Source organism: Charadrius vociferus, unplaced genomic scaffold, assembly GCF_000708025.1.
Source record: "Charadrius vociferus isolate BGI_N301 unplaced genomic scaffold, ASM70802v2 scaffold34, whole genome shotgun sequence".
In the NCBI taxonomy this organism is placed as follows: Eukaryota; Metazoa; Chordata; class Aves; order Charadriiformes; family Charadriidae; genus Charadrius; species Charadrius vociferus.
The window spans coordinates 1,611,734-1,633,515 of NW_009647989.1; the positions used below are offsets into that span (position 1 = coordinate 1,611,734).

General features: G+C 41.0%; 1 protein-coding gene across 1 annotated transcript in view; it reads left to right on the plus strand.

Moving 5' to 3' along the window:
• The window catches only part of RAD51B (RAD51 paralog B), a 418,545-nt gene that overhangs the window by 287,918 nt on the left and 108,845 nt on the right, over positions 1-21,782 (plus strand). The window contains exon 9 of the mRNA XM_009883484.1: positions 262-340. Within this exon, the coding sequence (XP_009881786.1) occupies positions 262-340 (79 nt within the window). The remainder of the gene's footprint in view (positions 1-261; positions 341-21,782) is intronic.

Sequence of the window (21,782 nt, forward strand, 5' to 3'; positions counted from 1 at the left end):
CAAGCAAAGCTTGCTGCTTTCATGATGGTGTTTTTTTATGACCTGTGAATCCTTTTAAAATTGCAGCATGATCTGTACATGCATATAAGAAGACTTCAACTACCTAGAAGTGACAGGACTAGATCAATAACTAGCTCGTTATTTCTGCAGTATGCTTTACCACTTCTGGAAGTTAAATCCAGTGAGATTATTCTACGGATTTGAGCTCTGGGCAGTATGTTATAGAGATGTGCACTTACGTATTACTTGTTTGTTTTGCAGCTCCTGGTTGCTAAATCCCCTGTTGCTCCATTCTCTGCTTTTTTCTACACCATTGAGAAATCAGGCTTGGTTCTTCAAGGTAAGACCAGAGCATTGATTGTTTTGCCTTTACAATTAGTATTTTAAGCAGGCTGAACGTACGTAACATCAACTATTCTTGAAAATGGTGTTGTTTGTACCTAATTAAACCCCCCCCTATTTAAACAGTCTGGTTGACAAGGGCAGTCTTCTGCTGTGTTCACTCTTTTGTCTTGGATTATACTGCATTAGTTGTTACATATTCCCATGGATCTATGAATGGACCCTAAAATTATTAATCAAGGCTCCCTGTTTTCCTTCAAGGTAAAGTGGAATGGTTCTGGCAACATTGCTGCTATGGGATAGGTTTCTCTGGGAGAAACATCCCCATCTATCATTAATAAAATGCTCTATTAAATGGTTCTTCTTTAGCAAATGGCTTGACATCAGTAAAAATACAGGAAATTAATATCTGGTCTCTATTTTTGTGATCATTTTAATGCTAATGCCCCATGGTCATAAATAATCCTCAGATTCTCTAGGATACGAGGTAGCGTACTGAAAAGCTGGATGTTACTACCATGATGGCAGGGAACTAGGGTTCCTTGTCGCCATGTCCTAAATCACGTACTTTCACAGCAAAACGGGAAGTTCAGCTCTTCCCTTCTTTCCCCCGTTTATCCCAATAAGTCTTTCTTTAATGTCGTTACTTTTTGACAGACATTCATAGATCAATTTTGATGAGTTGCTGTCTGTTGATATGCAGCTTGGCTTCTAATTGCTGCATCAGTTTAGCAGATTAAATAAAACTAGTCAGTGCCTGTCACGTTCTGTTCAAAGGATACAGCAGCCATGGCATTAAGAAAAGCAAATATCACTGTTTCTCAGGTTCCAGTGATTGAGAATCACTGATCCCATAAAGCACTATGAACTTTTTAAGGTATGTGAACAGTTCTCTTTCTTCTGATTGACCATTTCAAACCTTCAAACAGGCTGTACCAGACCAACAACATATCTACATTTACTAATGACTAAATACGCTTACGTCTCTGGTGATACATAACGTAGGAAAACAGAAGAAACAAAAGCATTTTTTGGTGCATTTTTGCTTCCATTCTATACATCTACATAATGATAATGTGAGGGTCCATCTGGTGCTTCCTAAACCTTTGGATACTATACCCAGTGTGTTCTTAGATGCCATTCTGGGAATTTGGTCTGCTTTATTTGGTACCAGTAATTTTAAACAGGCTATGGGAACTAGAAACAGTTTTTATTAGTTTAAACTGAGATGGCTTGCAAGAGTTGCTCTGGACATGTTTTGATTCAGTACAGGGCAGAAGACAAGCTACTTTTCTATCTCAAATATCTTCTGAGTTGCAGAGATGTTTCTGGTCATTATAAAAAAAGGCAGACAATTTCCTGCTCTGTCCTCAGGCACTAATGGAGTGAAACTTTGAGAAAGAAAGATTTCCCATTTCAGAAACAAGAAACATTTGTTCAGAGAAGGTCTTTATTTGTTTCAGGTCTTTTCTGTAAGCCAGGAAAATAGTTTACGAAGGACTGAACCCTGCCTTTAAAGAACAAATGGGCCTGGTAACACGTAATGATGATGGAGCAGGACTCTGATAGAAGGATAGCACTCTATTAGGAGTATGGCAATTGCTGTTTTCCCTGTATCCATATGTTTCTGGGGTGCACATTTAAAACATCATTCACCATTTTTCTAAAAACAGGTGAGATACCAATTTGGATTTCTCTAAGTAAATGCTGTCTCAATATCAGGCATTCTTTGCACATTTTGGAAGGCAGCTTGAAGCTCGTCTTTATGTGAGCCTTTTCTTCGTTTCTGACTACACCATTATGTTTCCATTTTAGATACCTGTCTCCAAGATGGGTAGTAACCAAGGGCATTGTTCCCCTGATAATGTGCCCCAGACTATTTTATAAAACTTGTAAGCACGTACATGTGAGCCATCTCACTGAGCTGTACAAAGTAAATATTGCATGTTCTCATCCCATATTTCACTGATCGTTATTTCTATGGAAGGAGGAAGTGAGCAAATCGCCTGGAAATGGCTGTTTTGGATAAGATACAGAAAGTGGCACCAGGCCGCCTTGTGCAAGAGAGGCTAGAGTTTTTATGAGAGTTGTAGCTGGTGCTTCTTTCCAGAGGGAAGCTGGATGCAAGGTAAGATGTCAGTAAGGCAACTGCCCACGGGTCAGACAGTGAGGGAGTGTCCCTGCATTGCTGCTTGAGGGACATCGTATAGCGCTAACAAGTGGAATCTGTCCCACAGCCTGATTGCAAAGGCAGCATTCCCATTCAGGCTTTGTTGTTTAATTCAGTTGGTGTCAGGAGGTGAGCACATTCAGGGTGGCTGATGGGAACAAGTGGATGGGTGTGGGAACTGGCGAGAAGCAGCAGCTGGCTGAAATGCCCAGGATTCTTTCTTCTTACGCAGGGGGTCCCATCCCGGGACCATTAACCAATAGGCCATAAACAAATTGATATCGGAAAATGTGGCTAGAAGCTCCTTGATTAGTGAGGGTGAATGGGGAATGAAAGACAAAGTGAAAGTGTGATTTAACAGTTCCACAAGCAATTTCCATTGCCACCTCTGAGGGATTAGGACGTGTGGAATAGGCTAAAAATGAGGAGGAGCTCCCCCCCTTTTGTTCTGCGGCTGGAGGATAATAAAACGGCAGGAGAGGCAGTGCGGCTAGTTAGGGATTTCACAGGCTTCTATGTGATGCAGTTTAAGGAGCCCTTCTGCTATTGTTGCAGTTAAAATGGGAAGCGGAACTGTTCTCCATTCGCAAAAATCTCCAGCGTCCTCAGGAAGAGGGCTGAGAGCAAAAGGCTATTAAGATGGTAATGCTGCCCCATTTGGAGGAGTGTATCAAAATCCTCTTTGTCAATGTAAATCGCTGCTCTGTTTCCCTGGTATCTTTGCATCTCATGGCCTCGGTGCAAGCACAGAAGTGTTCAGAGGAGACCCTAGTGAAGGCAGAACAGCTTCTCTTACACTGTCAGAGCAGAGCTTCAGGCTGCCCAAGGGTGGCATGGAGAAAACTTCTTTGCTTTTATAAACGTGAAGTGTTTGGGGATGAAAAGAATCCAGTTGTTCACTCATTCTTTTATTTCCACTTGCAGACTAGAGAAATGAAATTTCATGATCGGAACGCAAGATTGGCTGGTCAGAGATTTAGCAAAGAAAGTCAGCCTTCAGTCTCCTCCTTTCATTGCTTCTGTATGCTCTGTGTGCAGTAGAGGGGGTGGAGTGCAAACCGAAAAAAAGCCTCAGTTGGCTTTACGTTGCAACACAATGGCATGTAATGTACTGCCGTGCTGTACAGTGTGACTCCGTGATGAACCTGAATTGTGATTGCAAAATCCAGTCTGACAGCAGATCTCTGTTTTGTAGAGATCTTAAACAGAGGCAGAGGCCTGGATCTGAGCACCACAAAATACTGGAATTTTTACTGTCTGTCTGTGTATTCTGTTTGAGGACTTGCCGTTGCTTCCCTAATTCAGTATACTAGTTAAAGTGACTGAAGTGATACTGTCAAAAAGAAGAATAACAGTAAAAAAGCTCCAGATCTACTTGATTAAGGGTGCAAGTCACAAGATGATTTTTCTCATTGGCAGTGATATAATTTCTGTTTTGGATTGGAAATTACCAGCTGGTAATTCTGTTCCTGATGTATCAGTCAGAACAGATTCTGGGCTGTTATGCCTAGCTGTAGTTTCAGTGAAGCTGAATGTAGCACATACTGGGTTAGGTCAGCTGAACTAGAAGATGCCACTTAGCTGCGTTCATACATATCCAAAAAGAAGATAGGCTGAATAAGATGATGTCAGTGTTAAGCTGTATTCTGTGGGCAATAGTCCAAATCTAGTTTTAGAAGCAGCAACGTTCTGGGGCATAAATACAAGCTAGCGACAGAGCCTAGCTATCGGCAACTGGTAGCTCGGCTGTCCGTGGAAGTAAGTGTCATTCCATTTCATCTAAGTAAATTCATTCTGTGCTTTAACCAAGTGATTAACGTTGCTTTTCACTGAAAGAGCTCAGAAGCACTGAAAACATGAAGCAAATAATAGTAGTGAGCTCACTTTTGAGTAATGATTTATTTTCAGTTTTGTAGGGTTTAAAGATGAGCGGAATCAGCAGTTCATCCAAACTGACCTCCCATATATCATGCATATTTCCTTCAGGTATCTGATAACTTACGTTACACAGAAGCATTTCTTCTAGAAAGGCATTTGCTTTTATTTGAGAACATTAAGAAATGTGATTTCCTGGTTTGCCTTGACAGTGTTTTCAAGTTTTAGCTACCTTGCTGCTAAATACTTGTTCTGTATTTCAGATTAGAATTTGACCGCCTTCAGCTTTTGGCCTCAGTTCTTGTTATGACCTTCAGTGCTAAATAAAGCACTCTTGCCATTAAGTGTTTGCCGTTTTGCGTGAGTGTACTTGACATTAAGATTTATCCTGCTGTGTTTTATTCTTCTGTTTGAAAGAAAGTTATCTGCAAATTTAACCTCAAAACTTGTGTCTCATGCTCACTGGCTCCCCTCACTACCCAAAGAAAGGACATAATACCATGTATTGCTAAGGGGAAGAGTTTGGGTTTTGCGGGCAGGAGTGAATGATTAGTTAGTTGATTAGTGCACCCTTTCTCCTGCCCTGTTTTCCACTGCACACGTGTCTGTCTGTGCACAACCATGCTTACCTTGCCTGTAATGGCTTATTGAGGCAGGTGGCTTCTAAGTAGGAAAAAAAAAAAAGATATGTGGCACTCGGAAGAGTGTGTCTTAGATTTTAAGTTTTGCAGTACTCAGGGGGAAAAGATCTAGGAACAGCTAAATCTTGGTATGTTAGGTTTCATTTGTCACTAATGTAATGAAAGAGGCTCATTTTGATCTCAAAATAGCATAGGATCTGGGTTTGTAGTGCAGCATGGCAAACGGTCTCCAAAGTGCTATAACTAATTTATATGGCTGAAGCAAGTGAAAAGTGCCTCATTTTATTTTGTAAAGAAATGCTTTGGTAATGAGTAGTGAGGTAGAAAGGGAATTCTGGAAGAAAGGGCAGCATTATTTGTATTGTATTGTGTGAGTTTGAACAGTGAGAGACAATGATTTACTGCATCAAAAGCTTTTATTCAATTGAAGAACTGTAACTATAAAGTGACCTTTGTCTGGAGCAACATGGATATAATCTGTAAAATGAAGCAGGGTTGTACTTGATGTGTGAATGGGTGGAAGACAGATTAATGGGAATAAAGTTGTGCATTGCTATTGAGATGGTAACAGATTTGCAGTGCCACTGGTGATTTCCGGCCCTGTTGGAGGGATAAAGATGAACTGATCATTGTTAGGATCTCTGTGGGGTGGAACCGTTTTTGCTGTATTCCCCACAGGACACTGAAAACCTCATGCTATTTCTAACAGGTTTGTAATAATGAAAGCAAAAAAGCATGATCAGTTTGTAGGCTAAGTCTGTCCTGGCAGTAAGGAATGTGAAAAAAATAAGACTTCCATCATCCCAATGCCAGCAAAATCACCCGAAGAGATGTAACTGACAGCGATGAAAATATCCTTTTGTTCAGCCAGTTTATGGCATTTTGGGGAATGAGTTACTAAACCTGACCCAGGAATGGCATTCGCTTGGGTGAGGGGGTCCTCACTAGGTGACTTTTTGGGAATTGTTCTACTGCTCTGCAGCAGTGTTGGGAAAGCCTCTCTGGAGTAGCTGAACTCCATGGCTGTCAAAGGAGTCCAGAGGAACAAAGCACAGATGCAAAACCAACTAAAAATGGTAATGAAGAGAGGTGGAAGGAAAATATTTTAATTGTAAAGGACAACTAGAGGCATCTTGGGTTTAGATCCAGTAGAAACAAAATAAACTCTCTATCATTTGAATAAAATTAAATGTTTCTCTCTGCAAACATGATCTTTCTAGTGGCATAGTAGATAGACAACAGAATGCTAAAGTTTCTGGCCATACTTTTTGCTGTGAGCTTAACTTGAGGGAGGATATTATGCTGGATAAGTCCAGTTTAGCACAAAATACTGAATTACCTGCTTATTCCTGAAGACTTATGTAAAGACACTGAAGATACAGTACTGCTTTCTTGTACTGAAAGCCAAATGTGTCCCTATATGCTTTGTTAGATTGCAACTGAAGTGCCAGCATTTAATCTTTCTGAAGTTTTACTAAATGTAATATGAAAAAACCTTTGTACAACCAGTGTGCAAAATCTGTTGTCATTTGCACAAGTGTGGACCAAAACTTTTTTTTTTTCCTAATCCAGTGTTGTTAAAACATTGAGCTGAAGAGCAGAAGTCTGTGTTTGCAGAGACGTTCCCCTTTTCAAGGCTGGCATAGGCTTCCTGGGACAAAATGGTCTCACTTCAGAGAAATCTTCTCCTTGCCAGTCTCTCTGTAATGAATTCCTGATCAAAGTGGTTAGCTCCCCTGTGTTTTCAGCACAGTGCTAAAGCAAATGGCCTTTTTTCCAAAAGGCTTTTAATGTAAGGAGTGAAGCTGTCTGTTGATTAGAGGTAGTATCTGTGATTTGTGACAGTATATTGTTCCGGGAACTGAACGTTGTCGTAGAAGGCCAAGACTCTACTAGTAATTGCCTGGATTTAACATAGAAGATGTTACATCCTTCAAGCTACAGATTTGTAGAATAAGGTCAAATGTACCTAAAATGGACTTAATGTTCTTAAGCGAACATATTCATGAATAGGAAGCCAAAAAAATGTCTGTCCAAAAACATGTTTTCCAGCTAGAGCAAAGTCTCATGCTTTTGTACGCAGCTTATGAAGGTAAAAGGCAGTTAAATCTCACTGTGATTTATCCCTTTCTCACGTAGGCACAACTAGATTTCTTTTGCTGTCCTCAAAGGTTATGTCTGTTCTGGCTTCACCACTAACATGTTTGGGGAAGCCATCACTACTGTCATTCTATCTTGTAAAACGATAGTTAGCAATAGAGGACTATGACACAAATGACATAACTTTGGTAGTACATGCAACTTTTCTTTAGCTGTAGGACTTTATGTATTCTTCATATTAAAATCTTGTAAAATCTCTGAGCATACAGCCTGCTTGCTGAAGGGACCGGGTTGCTGGATGCTTTATTGTGCCCTGGGCTGGGGAGAGGGGAGTGGTGTGGAGATCCAACAGTTGGTTACAGTCTAAACCTGGAAATCTCCAGAGTGCAATCCTGTGTAGATAGGCGCATTTGAATAGCACTTCATCTAAACTAGAAAACTTTGCCCGAGGAGGGGCTTATTAGCACAGGGATAACACTTTGCAAATAGGGTTTCCACTACTTTGGCCCCAGTGGTGTTTTTCTTTGAAACTTTCTCTATGTTTTCAGAGTCAACACACCCAGAACAACCTCAGGTCTCTTTGCGTCTGATGTGTAGACTTGCCCTGTCTTTAAAACTGGACTAACCACAAATTTAAATGATCTTATCATATAAGCTTAAATCTGTCTTTATAAGATGGAACAGGGATATATAGCACTTTCATAGAAACAGACACAGATGTGATAAACCCTCCCAGCAAACAGGTTTTTACTTCAAAAGGTTTTTCTTATTACAATAATTCCCTAAAATTAATAACATTGGGCTGTTACTGTAAAGTATTTTCTGTAATGTTCACTTGAACTTTTAACATAGTGTTAATGATTGTTGTAGTGCTTCTTCTCATTATTTATGTTCGAGTGAAACCAGAATCTGGCCCTTTGTCATTCACTTCTTTGAAGACCCCTGAAAAATTTGTGAGCTTAAATTTCAGGGCTGGATTGATTTAACCAGGGGTTACAGAGATGAGAGAGGCAACAAGTTTAGTCAGCAGTTTGTTAGAGCATGGTGTATCAACCCTGGCTGTTCCTTGGTTTGCCACCTGAATAACCCTAGAGGGTGTGCCTTGGGGCTTAACTGAGGCAAGGCAGCGCACACATCACTGCGTGGGTGAAGAGGAAGCACAGGCTGATGATGCTACAACTAACAGTTCAACAAGAGATGATGTTGCTGAAAAGATTTTACTTCATTGTCCACTGAATGTCATTTTCATTTAACCTTCCTAGCTTTTCCATTACAGAAACAATCTCCCATACAGTCCAACACCCTGTGAAGGTGTGCTCTCCAGAAGCGGCACCAGAGATGCAAAGATTGATGTTTCTAGAAGATGGTGTGGAACTGTTAGCGTGCTATCAACCAGTCTGCAATAGGGTGATTTCTCAGAGTGCTGTGTGCTGTTGTGGAGACCTCAGCTGGGATGTGCCTTACTACCGAGTGAATATGCTTAGAGTAAGCAGGCTGATATCCTGAGTCCTGAGCACGAAGCATTACACTTCTGAAGATGTTCTGAGTGAGTTTAGGGATAAGATTCTTTTGCTCAGTAGCATATAGAAAACATCACATTTCTCCTTCAGGCTGTGTGTGTTTGATGAGGGACTTGAGGCGTGTCAGGTGGGAACTGCACACTACACCTTTTACTTTCTTCATGCCATATTTGTGCTCTGAGTGAATCACCCAGAACAAGGTATCAGGCAGTCAGGCACATACATTGCAGCTGTGTGTTGTAGACTGTATCCTGTCTGCTGTGGCCATTTGCTGAAGTTCACAGAGGAGCAGAACATCCTGTTTGCTTAGTTTTCTTTTGTCTGCCCTGTACCAGCACAGGGAGAATATTCCTATATATCTTTTCTTTTCTGCTCTGAAATTGGATCACAGTACTCATGATTGTGTTCAATAGCTGGAAATGCTGAGGATATCCGATTGCTGAGGTCTCTTATTTTAAACTCCACATGCCAGGAAAAGTATGTGGGATCCCACCAGCTTAGCACTGGAGGGTGCAGGATGCATCAACAGGAAAACCAAACAAAACATGAAGTTAAATTCATTTGGAAAGGGAAGGGACTCATATACCACCCATCAGCAGTGTTTAAACTCTTCGTATGCACACAATAGGCCTTTTATTTTCCTTCAGTTCTTCTCAATATGCAAACTATGTTAAATTGATTTTTAGAGCTGCAGCTGTCACTGAAGTCAGTGGGAGCTGTAGGTGCTTGTTACCTTTGAAAATCAAGCCAATGTATTCTAATGTGGTAGCAGAAGCCAAAACCGCTAAATTAGGGTGGTTAAAGCATAACTCTGGTAGTTCTGTAATGTGATCCCAACCACCTTCATATTCAATACAGAGGCAGGGCGTCATGCCGTGCACGGCAGAGCTCAAAGGTATGTTGTTTCTTCTTTGCCTTTCCGCCTTCCTTCCCCTACAGCTTTGTGGCCTTGCTTCATCACTGCAGTCCTTCCAGCCGAGTAATACTAAATAGGACTCTACTGGAGTTTAACAGAGCTAGCTTTTTTTCATCGAGAATACTTTCTTTTCCTTGAGAAACAGGTTTGCTCCCTGTTTTTCTCTCAAATGTGCATTAGGCTGAACTGGGGAATGAGTGGCCACACAACTGACTCGTAGCCTCCCACCTACCGTAGCAGCAGCAAGGACAGGCAGCCACCCGAGGCACTGTTGGATTTTCATTTGGAAGATTTGTCATGCCTTCGGAAAGGTTCCTAAGCAGAGAAGTCAGAGCAAGTCCAGACTTTTCCAGTGTAAAATGAACTAAATTCCATTGTCATGTCTGAACACCAGAGGAAAAAGGCGTCCCTCCAGCTGGCCCCAGCTGTCTGGCTCAGGAAGGACACCACTTACTGCTGTATCACTCAAGGGCACAGGAAGGTTCAGCACACAAACTGAATCTGCAAACTCGAGTCCTCCTCTGGCAGAGGGGTAAATGAGCTGGCCCACCTGAGGGCTGCAGCCAACAGCGTGGCACAAATTGAGGCTGGCTTGCCTCACGCTCAGTTCAAGAGTGTCTTTTGTGGACAGATCTTTGCAGAGAAAGAGACTTGGCAGAGGATGAAACCATCTACCCCCTTTGCTCCCCTTCTCAGTCACCACTGGAACAACTGTGTCCACCGACACCTTTTTTCAGTGTAGCTTCTTGACTATGCCTGAGTTGATGGTCCAGAGTGGACTGTGCAATTGTTATTAAATTTGTTCCCTGTCCTTCCCATAGTGTAAAAAGTGAGTGATAATTTAGTAACTTGTCCAAAACAATTATTTGTCTAAGAAAAACAAAAGTCCGTAGGAATGCACAAGTGATAAGTCTGTGGTACATTGGGTTTGCCAGCTGTCTGTCATGGATCAGAGGGTATGAATTCTGTTGAATGACTAAAGGCCTTTTTGTCCATAAAGTAGGAGATATGACAGGGAGGGGTCTGGTGCTGATGCCGATTTCAGGAAGTGTGATGAGATTCCTGGATGTTTTCAAATACGCTATATTTCAAGCCTAAACTGTGTTCCTCATGTGCACTTCCTTCAATAGTTGCCAAGGATTAAGTTGTTTTGGCTTTCTTTGGTTTTGGTTGTGTTTTGTTTTTTGTTTTTTTTTTTTTTTTTTTTTTTTTTTTTTTTTTTTCCTAATGCTCAGAATCAGTAGTTTAACTTGTTCAGAGAAAGCTAGTTTAAATGGCCTTCTGTTATTGCTTGCCTCTGGCAGTTTTCTCCCTTCATTGGTTCTGTCTGCCTTTTTTTTTTATAGTGCCACATATTGTTGGTAAAATAAGGAGACTTGAAAATAGAGGAAGTAGAGATAATGTTGATCTTGAAACACCAGCAATTGAAAGGACCATTCCCAGTTTCCTTCAAAACAAAACCAAGTGGTAAGATAATGCTAACCAGGGCTGAGTGCCCAGGAGAGCATCATAATGAAGCATCCACTGTTATTGTTAAACTCGGTGTTTGTTCTTCATCCGAACAAAAGGAAGGAAGAACTCTGCTATCAGGCTAGAGAGGAAGGAGTCTTTGTTGCCCTTGGCTACCCTAACTTTAAATGCGAGGAAGCACAGGGCACTACAGCATAACCTTTCTGCAGTAGTAGACGAGGAAAATTGATAGTTCAGGAGGTTAAGGGCGGACACTCTGTTTATCTAAAGACTAGGCTTCCCTTGCATGAAAGCCCCAAATCAGGTATGCCAGTGCTAGTATTTATTTAGCTCATGTGAGGTTTTAAAATCCTGGTTTTAAACCCAAGATCCTCTGCTTTGCTGCTTCTCTGCCATTTGATTCCTCCCTGCATTGTTGCTCACCATCAGGAACAGTAAGAGATGCCATTTCCTTATTGAGTGTGACAGGCAACAAGTGTCCTGAGTGTAAAGTTCAGTCATGTTGCTGAAGCATCAGGAATGTATCTGCTAGAGACTGAGTCAGGCTTACTGTACTTCTCTGCTCCTGCTCCACCCACAGAGTTGCCTGCTGAAGTGGCAGAATCCCTGCTGTCCCTCTCCTCCTCCTTCAAGTCATGAGGCTGACACACTGTCAGATTAATGACAAAGTTCACCATTCTCAGAGCCATTGTTTCAGATTTTTCAGATGACTCAGGCAATGATTGTGTCATCAGCTAAGCTCAGGTTATGATTTAAATATATTCCTTGCAATCATGAAAGTTTGCTTAGCCTGCCTGTGCATTGGTCTTACTCTGGCTTTGTCTAGTTCATGTGCCGTCTCTACGTATCAAGAGACACTGGAGAAACAGATTTACACCCCATTAGAGGCAATGCTGTGTTGTTGGGTTTTTTGAAAGAAGTGGTTGTGTATTTTGATTTTGGTATAAAGAGCTCATTCCTTGTATATGATGCTTTGAAATTTCTGGACACAAAATTGCAGCAGCCCACAAATACTTACTAGCTTTGTCTTAACATTCAAGGTGCACCCCTGCATTGATTTCTTGTTAATTGACAGGTTACTGTGGTGCACAATGTACAAAATGACACTTTCACACATTTATGACAGAGTATTTCCATAATTCTAGAATCTAATTGCACTCAGAACTCTGTTCGTCTCATTAGCTTAGATAAGGGATTTGCTTTCTCCGATGTGTAAGACACGAGTTTTAGAAGACTGCTAGCAAACTTTTTATGATACAATGGCTTCATAGATTATATGTTTTGTGAAGGCTCTACCGACATTACTGTGGACAGAGCAAGAACTTTAATTAGAGAAAATAGCCTTGTTTTGTTTTATGCAAGTGTTCTGAGGGCATGTTGATTTGGCAGAGTGAAAGCATTTGATAAGAATGCAAAGAGAATGGGGAGATCCCATAAACTACTGAGAGGGTCAAGTGTAAGGAATATTCTTCAAGGGCTCATAGTATATCAACTATATACAAAACCAATGAAGGCAGGAGAATTAGGACCAAGGTCAAATAGATATGCTTCTGGTATGGTCAGTGTGGTTCTGGAGGTGATCAGCTTGTGTGTAAAACCATGCTGGATATAGGAAGAAATAAAACAAATACTCCATATTATGTTATTGGTACTGTGGCTTTGTAAAACCACTAAGTTCAACACAGAAAATGGAAAGAAAACTCTGAATGTCCTGGAAAATGAAATTAAGAAATAGAATGAACTCAGACCACCCACCACAGGAGCCTTCTGGAAACAGATTGATCTTTATTTCACACAGTAGATGTGAAAGTGTAGTAAAATGCTGAAAACCTAGATGGAGCAGTGGGGGAATGACTCTGTCCACGCTTAGGTTTTTCATGTTACTAGCATCTTAAAATGTGGTGGTTCTTTGAAGAAAAAAATCAAAGATTTTAGCACATCTTAGTCAAGCCACAGCAAGTATGCTCGGGTTTACAAATACAAATGTTTTGGGTTTGTTTTGTTTTCCTAATTGCTAACCCTAGAAATAATTTGTTTCCTAAAAGCTTAAAGGACTTCTTTCCTTCTCACATATCATCATGAGTGGTTTTAACAGAATACATTGTGTCTTCCATGCCAGCTAAAACTGTTGTCTTCAGTTATGCCAGGCATGGAGGTTTACATATGCAGTCACAGTTTCTGTACTTGGGTGTTAAAATAAAACTGAAGAGGCACAGAAGAAATAGAATTTACTTAGGTTTTCGGTGGCCCATTTGCTGAACAGAACTAGCAAGGCTGACTGAGTAACTAACATTCATTAGTGCAACTGAAGACAATAGATGAGCTTCTGAGTACTGTCAGGGAACAACTATTTTGAATAAAAGTAGGTGTTGGTTTGATGCATCTGTAATTAGAGCTGCCTAGCACTGTGGAAGGGGTTTCCTTTCCCTCTCAGGCCTAGAGAGCTTGGCGAAACCTCCTTTGGGATGAAACTTTAGAGCATTTCTCTGAAAGGCTTCTTGGGGAAATGACAACCCTATGACTTTACAGGAACTCTTTTTATGACCATATATGTCTATATCTATTTGTCTGTCTATTAATCTATCTATCTATCAATCATCATTTCAAGTTACAGAGGACGTAAAAGACCATCTAGCAGATACCAGATGATTGGAAGTCTGGTGTCAAAGCCATGCCTAATGGAATTGCTTTTCATTGGTGGAGTATCTCTGACAGTTGAGCAGAGGTTTTAATTGAGAGTGAGGGTCACACTATAATAGATAAGGGTGAGGGTGGATATGGCCATGGTCTAACTGGAAAGAAGAGAGGGAGAATCATAAGGAGCACAGCCGTGTGTTGCACTGCAACAGCACACGTCTTGTGGGCCATTAGTGGTTGGGGATAGGCTAAGCCCTTGCAGCATTCCTCTTCCCACTGCCTCACCTTTCCACCTGCCTGGAAGGGGAAAGCTACTTCAATCCCATTTTACAACACAAATCAAAAGACCTCTCTTTGACAGAATGAAATTGGGTGTAATTTACTCCTTTTCCCTGGATAGAGGCTTACTGGAGCTCACAGGGAGCTAACCTGGACACCGGAAGAGAGATGCAGTCTTCACGTGGTTCCTCTAACGCGGTTTCTAATCAAGGGACTGGACTCGATGGTTTGCTGTGGGAGATAGCTGAAACCTGCCTGCAGACAGGTAGAAGCCTTTTATAAAAGAATCCTAGTAAAAAGACTAAACCTGTTACCAGGAGGAAACTTTTTCAAGTGAACTGATCTGACAAAAGAAACAAGAATAAATGAGGCAGTGTTACTGCGAAACAAGTGTTTCTTAAAGAAGCAAAATGGCTTTATTTCTACAAGCTAGCAAGAGGGATATTGGTTGCTGCAGCAGGAGTCTAATGGCATCAGGTTCACCAGCCTGGTTGTTTACTCGTAGGGATACATTCGCTGAATGTTTTAAGCACTCCAGGAGGAAAGGAGAGACTGAGGACTTTGCTATGTTTTATTAACATTCTCTTCCCAGCACAAATCACTATGAAGAAGACAAGAGATAAATCCTGATTTCACTTTATTATTAGTTGTTGAGATACGCATTTATTACAAGAAATGGGAAACAGATTACACCAGCAAACACATCTGGCCTCAGACTGGCCTTCAAGTCATCCAAAAAGAAGCACGAAATATGGCGTTGTTTACAGCCAGGCACTTACGATCCCACACAGCTGTGGGGGTGAGAGGCAGCAGAATAAACTCTCAAGACAAGCTGACAACAGCTCCACTGCTGGGGTGCCCCTTTTGCAGACGAGACAACAACAGATGAAGAAATCTTGAGAATGACCCAGAGCAGTGCTCATTAGTGAATGAAGCGCAGGCAGGAAATGGGACAAGATTCCTTTTGTCATAGTTTTTCACCCAGCTGTCCGCCCGTCCCACAGCCACCCACATGCAATCAAATATAGTCATAGTCAAACTCCAGAAAAGTTATACAAATAAAACCTCCAGTGATTGCATACAGACCCCTTCCAAGTTACATTTGCCCCATTAGCAAGGAATGAGGAATTTCTGGGTTTAATCCAGGCACGTTTATCATTGCATTTGAGACTTACTACGAGGACTTGTGTTCAGGTAAAGCTGATAGGATCGAGTAATTCCTCTTACTCATGTCTGTCTGTCCATCTGTTTCTCTGCATATCTACTGTTTATTATTGATTACTAGCACTTTTACTACATCTGTTGTATTTCCATCTTATGGCAAAGCTGTGAGTTTTACTTTAGGCAGGTACATACTCTCTTTGTTTGTGTAAAACAGATGTGTGCGGTTCCCAAAATGACAGCATTAGCAAGCAGAGAAAAACATTTCTGGACTCCTGAAATGGACTCTCTGAGGAATCAAATACTACTCTGAGATTTTTAGGTTACCATAATGACATCAAGACTCCATCTTCTTGGGATCTTTTGTTTGTGAATACAGCTCACTAAAAATCGTGCTCAGAGGCTATTAAAAACCTTTTTTTTCTTGTGGATTGAAAGCAGTGTTTTACCTATATTTTTCAGAAAGAGTTAAAGAACAAAGTCTGTTACAGGCCACTCTAACTCTCCTTTTTCCAAATGGCTGCAATCCTGCTGCTCTGCAGCAGGACTGTGACTGTAGGGTGCTGTGAGTAGTTACAATCTACTCACTTGCTGTTCATGGTTCCTTCATGTTTGGCTTTGCTCCTTAGTGCCAGTGGCCATTTTTAAATAGAGCAGTTGTGTATAAGCTGTTCATGAGATTCCTCTAAAGGGAAGCTTTTAATGCATCAGCACTGGGGTTGAGCATCAAGAAAAATTAGTGTCACATTTGCAGTTTATTGCAATTATTTTAAAACTCACGGATTCGTGCAGTCTTGAGCCATCCAGTGTCCTATGACTGTGTGTAGAAGTTGGCATAAAAAACCCAAAAAGCCCAGCCCCTTCTCACCCCAAATTAAAATAATTTAAGATTGGCATTCCCAATTTTCAGACCCTTAGCAGTATCATACGATAGCATTTTCTAAGTGTTTAAATGTGCTATTTAAAAAAATCAGCACACAAGGAAATTAAGAAAGAAAACTGATGCTGGGAGATCTGGGGCTGAGAGCACATAATGTTGGTTTAGGGTGAAGTACACTAAGAACACACTGTACTAAGAAGTGAACAGGAGTAAGTCTAGGTAGTTCAGAAAGTTGGTGGAGAGATTGCCCTTTCTGAGATGGAGGGGATTACGGCATTCAGCTCTCCTTCCCTCTGTGTGACAGGAGGAGAAGAAACAAAGATGTCTACACGGAGTGATTTGATACCAATAAGACAAAAGTGTTTTGACCATAATCATATTAGTACTGGTGTATAGTAGTACTGACAGCCTTGTTGACAAGTCATCTACAACTGCAGTCGTGAGAAACAGCACTACAGGGAAGTGATTTTCTTTTATCATCCTTTACCATAGTGTGTTAAAGGTTCTGAGCTGTCATATCATACCAAAAATAATTCTCCCATTTACCTTTTGTAGCAGATTAGTTTGCCTTTTCTTTTTCATACTTGTTAGAGCTAATCTAAAGTAGGTTTTCTGGACAAAGAGAGAAATCATTTTGCATTACATGGGCATGGAGTTTTTGCTTCTTTGACTTGCCCTGAGGAACCCAGAACTGGTTGTTTAGAGGACAACATACCTGTACAGCTTCTTTATCGCTTGTTCTCCCAAGGAACGTCAGCACTGATCTGAGGCAACTCACTATGTTCAGCACCTCTTTTTAGAGATCCCACTTCAATCAGTCCACGTGGGTATTGTGGCATTCTTTCATACTCTACAAGGAGCTAGTCTAAGACTAACTTATTCCACCTTGGCTAACAGAGACATAAGATACAAAGAGGTCATAGTTGCTAATCAAGATGATTTTAAGTTTAACTGGGAAGGGGTGCTGCAAACTATCAGAACAGTCTTTGAGGCATCTGGTTTGCCACTTTTGGAGTCTCGTTAATATCTCTTCTGTGTTATTACAATGGTAATGGTAGCTATCAGACGTTACTGCATCTCTTCTTACCAGTACGTCTGCATGCAGTATCACTAGAGCTTTAGGTTGTGTATTTTTCCCCCCACAACTCTCATTTCTCATCTTTATTTGAATCACAGGCTTGTTTAGCAGGTCAGCTAATGGAGAGCAGATTTTTTACTCATTCTGGTTCTTTTTTTACCTTTTCCCTCTATTTATATAACACACAATTTGTAATCTTTTTAAAACCAAAGAAGAGAGGAGTCTTGAGTTCATCTAGATTAAAATCAGCTGCAGCCTATTAATGGACTCAGCCCAAGACTGAGACTTTAGGAAACAAAAACACTGGACTAAATTAGACTGAACTGGCCTCTGTCTCCTGGTGAGGGGATTCATATAGCAAAAGGAAGGGGGGAAAGGAGGGTAAAGGGAGAGGATCTCCATGTGGTTTTAATTCATTTTGATTCTCTTCCTGAAGCTAATTTACCCAGCACAAAGGCTCTGTAGTGGGTAGCCAGCTTTTTAGAAGTTTGGCTTTCGCTGATAAACAACTCAATTCCTGTTCTAAAGGTCTGAGATAGCTCAGACCTGTGTGTAATCAGCCGAGGTTTAATGTGAGTATTTTGGTACAGGGTATTTCAATTACATATTAGAGTCCTTTCATCATCTGTCAAAGTGTATCCTGAAGACTCTCGGATAATTGATGTAACTCCTCCATTCATTCTCTCCCCAGAAACAGACAGTGAATTGTCTCATTGAAGAATCAGATCAGCAGACACACGGGCATGTCGAGCCAAAAGTGCTTCCACTGGCGTGGCACTCTCAGAAGGCAGTTCTTAGCTTCTTCTGGGCAATAGGAGCCTTTGCCACCGAAGTAGCAACATACTGTTTTCTGCTGAAGGGAAAATACTCGAATGTTCTATTCATCCCCTTTGCCATTAAATCTTTTTTATTGCATTCTTAGCCCCATTGGTGTGTGTAGTCCTCTAGCAACATGCAAGAAATTATGTCTTTGCCCTAAAAAAGCCAGACAGCGGGTGGGGAAGTGAAGCAAACAGTAAATCATTAGCTGGAAATTATTTGAGTGATTATGTTAGGCACAGACAGTCTTTGGTTACAGTTTTCATGTACTTAGTGATGATAACTTGTAATCTAAGCAAAACTAAAAGGCAAATGGGAAGATTAATGGAGGGATTGAGATGGAGAAGGGAGTGGAACCGAGCCTTGAAAGGAAGGGTTGACTGAGGCAATATCTGTGGGTGTATGGTTTCCAGTGCTTCAGTCCCATGCGCAAATATTTGCTACGGTAAATGAGTATATGCAGGGTACACTTCTATCGCTGACTGGCTAATGAGCCACAACAATCAGCATCAATTGTTCACTGCTCTCTTAAATGTGCCCTAAGAATGAGTAAGATCAAAGGAAATATGGTTTTAAGATTGAAGTCTGAAGATATCTGGCTTCAGCTGCTAATTCTTGCCAGTTTTGTGTAATAGTGGGCAAAAGAGTTTCTCCATGTCCTGTTTTCCACCTTCTTTTCTGATTTACAGAGATACTGAAATGTTCAGCATTATATGTAGGATGCTCCATTTCTACAGTGTTAAAAGACCATACATAGATATACAGATAATCCAGATATTGCACAGTTATCCAGAAAGCCTTATATGTCTTTATCTGGTTATATTTTTCCAAAGTGAATTTTGCATTTTTATGGCTTTCCTGCTTTATGAGTCAATTCAAGCAAAGGTTTAAATACACACATAATCCCTTATACTTTGCTTGATTTAAATAATTTCTCACATTTATAACAGGTCATCTGGAGACTAGTTTGAGCAGGATGTGGTTTTTCCACAGGATTCTCATGTAGTCCTTCCTTCTCCTGAGCATATACTGTACCTCTCCCTCAGCAGCCCATCCACCTCCTGCGTGCCACAGTGCTCTGAATGCTCCAGAGATGCTGCAGAGCTTTTGGGAATTATACTGTTTTTTTAAGGATAAATCAAATTTGATTTGATGTACTGGTGCTGTGAGAAAGCCTATTTGAATATCAAGGTGAAGGACTGGAAATCTTCTAAGCTTGCCTGCCTATATTTCTTCTTGCTAAAACTTGGGCCATGATACAGCTGAAATAAAGTGACCCAAAGGCTTTTGGATACTGTTGGGTGTCCCACTTTCTTCTAGGCCTTCCTTAAATGCTGCTATAAGCGAATCGGCCTACTCTCTTTTTCAGTTACTTTGGTTTGTTCTTTTGCTTTTATTCTGTCAGTAAGTCTATTATGTGTCTAATGCTCAGGCAGATCACTTCCTCCCCTCTCCCCAACACTTACTAGATACTGATGACTCCAACAGAGATGGTTAAAACTTTATTCAGAAATAACTGGAAGTAATTAGCCATCTAGGACTTGACCAAGGATAAGGTGTAGTTAAAGGATGAAACTGAAGTTCTTTTCACCTGCTTAATGTGTTTCAGAGATAAATTTTAAGGCTCAAAGTAACCTATCAGTATTCTGAAACAGTAAACTCATTTTGGATGGCTTTGGGTGGCTTTCTTTAGGAAGAACCCTGTTCTTGATATTCTTTACCCGCTCAAAATAGGCAGTTTTATGCTTTTACTATTTCACATGCTTTGAGTGACAGCTAGCAAAATATCAAAGCAATAATTACAGTGGTTTGATGTAGTAGAAATTATGTACTTAGCACTGGCTTACAGTAAGACTCATAAAGTAGAATCTGCTTCACATGTCAATAAAGATACCATATTCATCCCCAACACTTTTAGGAGGAGAGCTGCACTACTCATTGCCCTAATCTCCACATTTGGGGCATCTGTTCCCATGATTCCCTTTGTCTTGTGAGGTCCAGACCCTGCGCAGCCTGTGGGTTTTTTTTTGCAGTCTTTTGTTTTTAGCAATTACTGAACAAAGAGGTATTTAACTGTAGCCTTATTTAGCTTGAAAGGAAATGTAGTGCTAGATCTACCAGTTTCAATAGGTTTTAACCCAAGACATAACAAAAAGCCAGTCTTTTTCTTCCATTGATTCAAACCTAAAGAAAACAGATACGTTCAAACAAAAATTGGGGAGAGGAATGGGGCTCAGACAGTCATTTCAAGGCATTAAGCTATGACGTGGAAGTTATTTTTGAGAAACCTGTTCTATTTAGCATGTTTGCAAACTTGGGCAACTTACTATATTGCTTACTGTTGTTTCACCATGTAAAAGTTGTCTTCACAACCATAAAGCTAGAAATATGCTTTTGAAAAGATTTGAGAGCACAATATTCAGTTACCATGAAAAAAGTTTTATCTTGATATTCTACCCTGACCCTGTCCAATTTGATCCTTCCCTGTGGTAAGGTGGTAAGGTCTTGATCCTGGAGATTCCCAGGGATGGGACACAGCAGAGGTGATGTGTTACCTCTGAGTACCTGTACCAGACTGAGCTCTAGTTACCCATGCGCTAATAAGGTCCTGCAACACTTGCTCACGTTTTACCTGTAGAGAGGAAAAAGCTCACAATTTTTCAATTTTCAACTACATAAAGTTCTTTGCAGAGAGGAAGAAAATGGAGCGAGACATCCTGCTCTCGTGTTCTTCTTGTGGTCCTGTAGCTGTCCTCACAAAAGCGTGTGCAGGCACACGTGCCTAGGCACCCAGAGCTTAGTGCTCTTGAGCACACGTGCATTTACGTGACTCAGAGTAAGTTCCACTCCTTTGGTCTGGTGGCTGTTAACAGAACCGGAAGCAGGGCCTGTTGGGAGGATTTATTTTAAGAAGCTGTCATACAATTTTGGTTCCTTTTGGCTGCAATGTTTGTTGTCAGCATATGGCTGCTCTCTTGGGGATGCTCTGAGTGAGCTGTACGGCTGTCATTGTTGTTTCTCATTTGCCTTGCTCTGCTCCAAACTTAGTGTGCTTTTAGAGTGCTCTGCTGATCTGTCAGGTCAAGTTCCTTGTGTGCTGCTTCTCAGACAGTAACCAGCAATAGTTCACCCTGGCTGCTGTCAAACCTGTTCAGCCTTCTTTAAAACTATTCCTGCTAGCGTAACAGTCTACCAGTATTTCACCATGAAACATATATCCTTCAGGGAGCTTCTGCATGTACGATGCTCTGGGGGAACTATGGGCAGAAGCTGCTGTACAAAGTGTACATTTGCTCACAGTCTGAAACTAGTTTAAGAATAAAAAGCAGAATAATATAGAAGAGGATCCTATAATATGATAGGTTTTTTTACAGAAATACATTACGAGGATCTTCATAGTCATTGCAATACTTTACCTGTGAAGCTTCTTAATACTTTCTGAAATGATATAGCTTTATTATTTAGAAAACTCTAAGCAGTCAAATTGTCCTTAGCGTGGGAGTTTTGCTGCTGGCATCTCTAGCAGCTGTTGGGGAACAGGCCACGAGTTCCTCCTTATCACCACTGCTTGGTGGGTGAACAATGCATTTGGGGTTATTTTGGTTTGCTTTTAGCCTATTGGTGAGCTTTGGCACAGAGCCTGAAGCAAAATGGTGGAGGAAGAATGAAGTCATTGGCTTCAACCATCAGCAATTTTGAAGGAAAGTAAGATGGCTGAGTCTGGTGCATTTTCCAGGAGTTGGATGTATTGTGCATTGCTCTCAAGATTTGCATGCCGGGCAGCACTTACTTTTCTTTTGTACCCACAGGCTTGCAAGAAATATAGGCTTCCCAGTGTGGGTCAAATTCACTTACGCTCTTTCTTCTTGCTTGCAGCACTTTCCACAAGAGTCT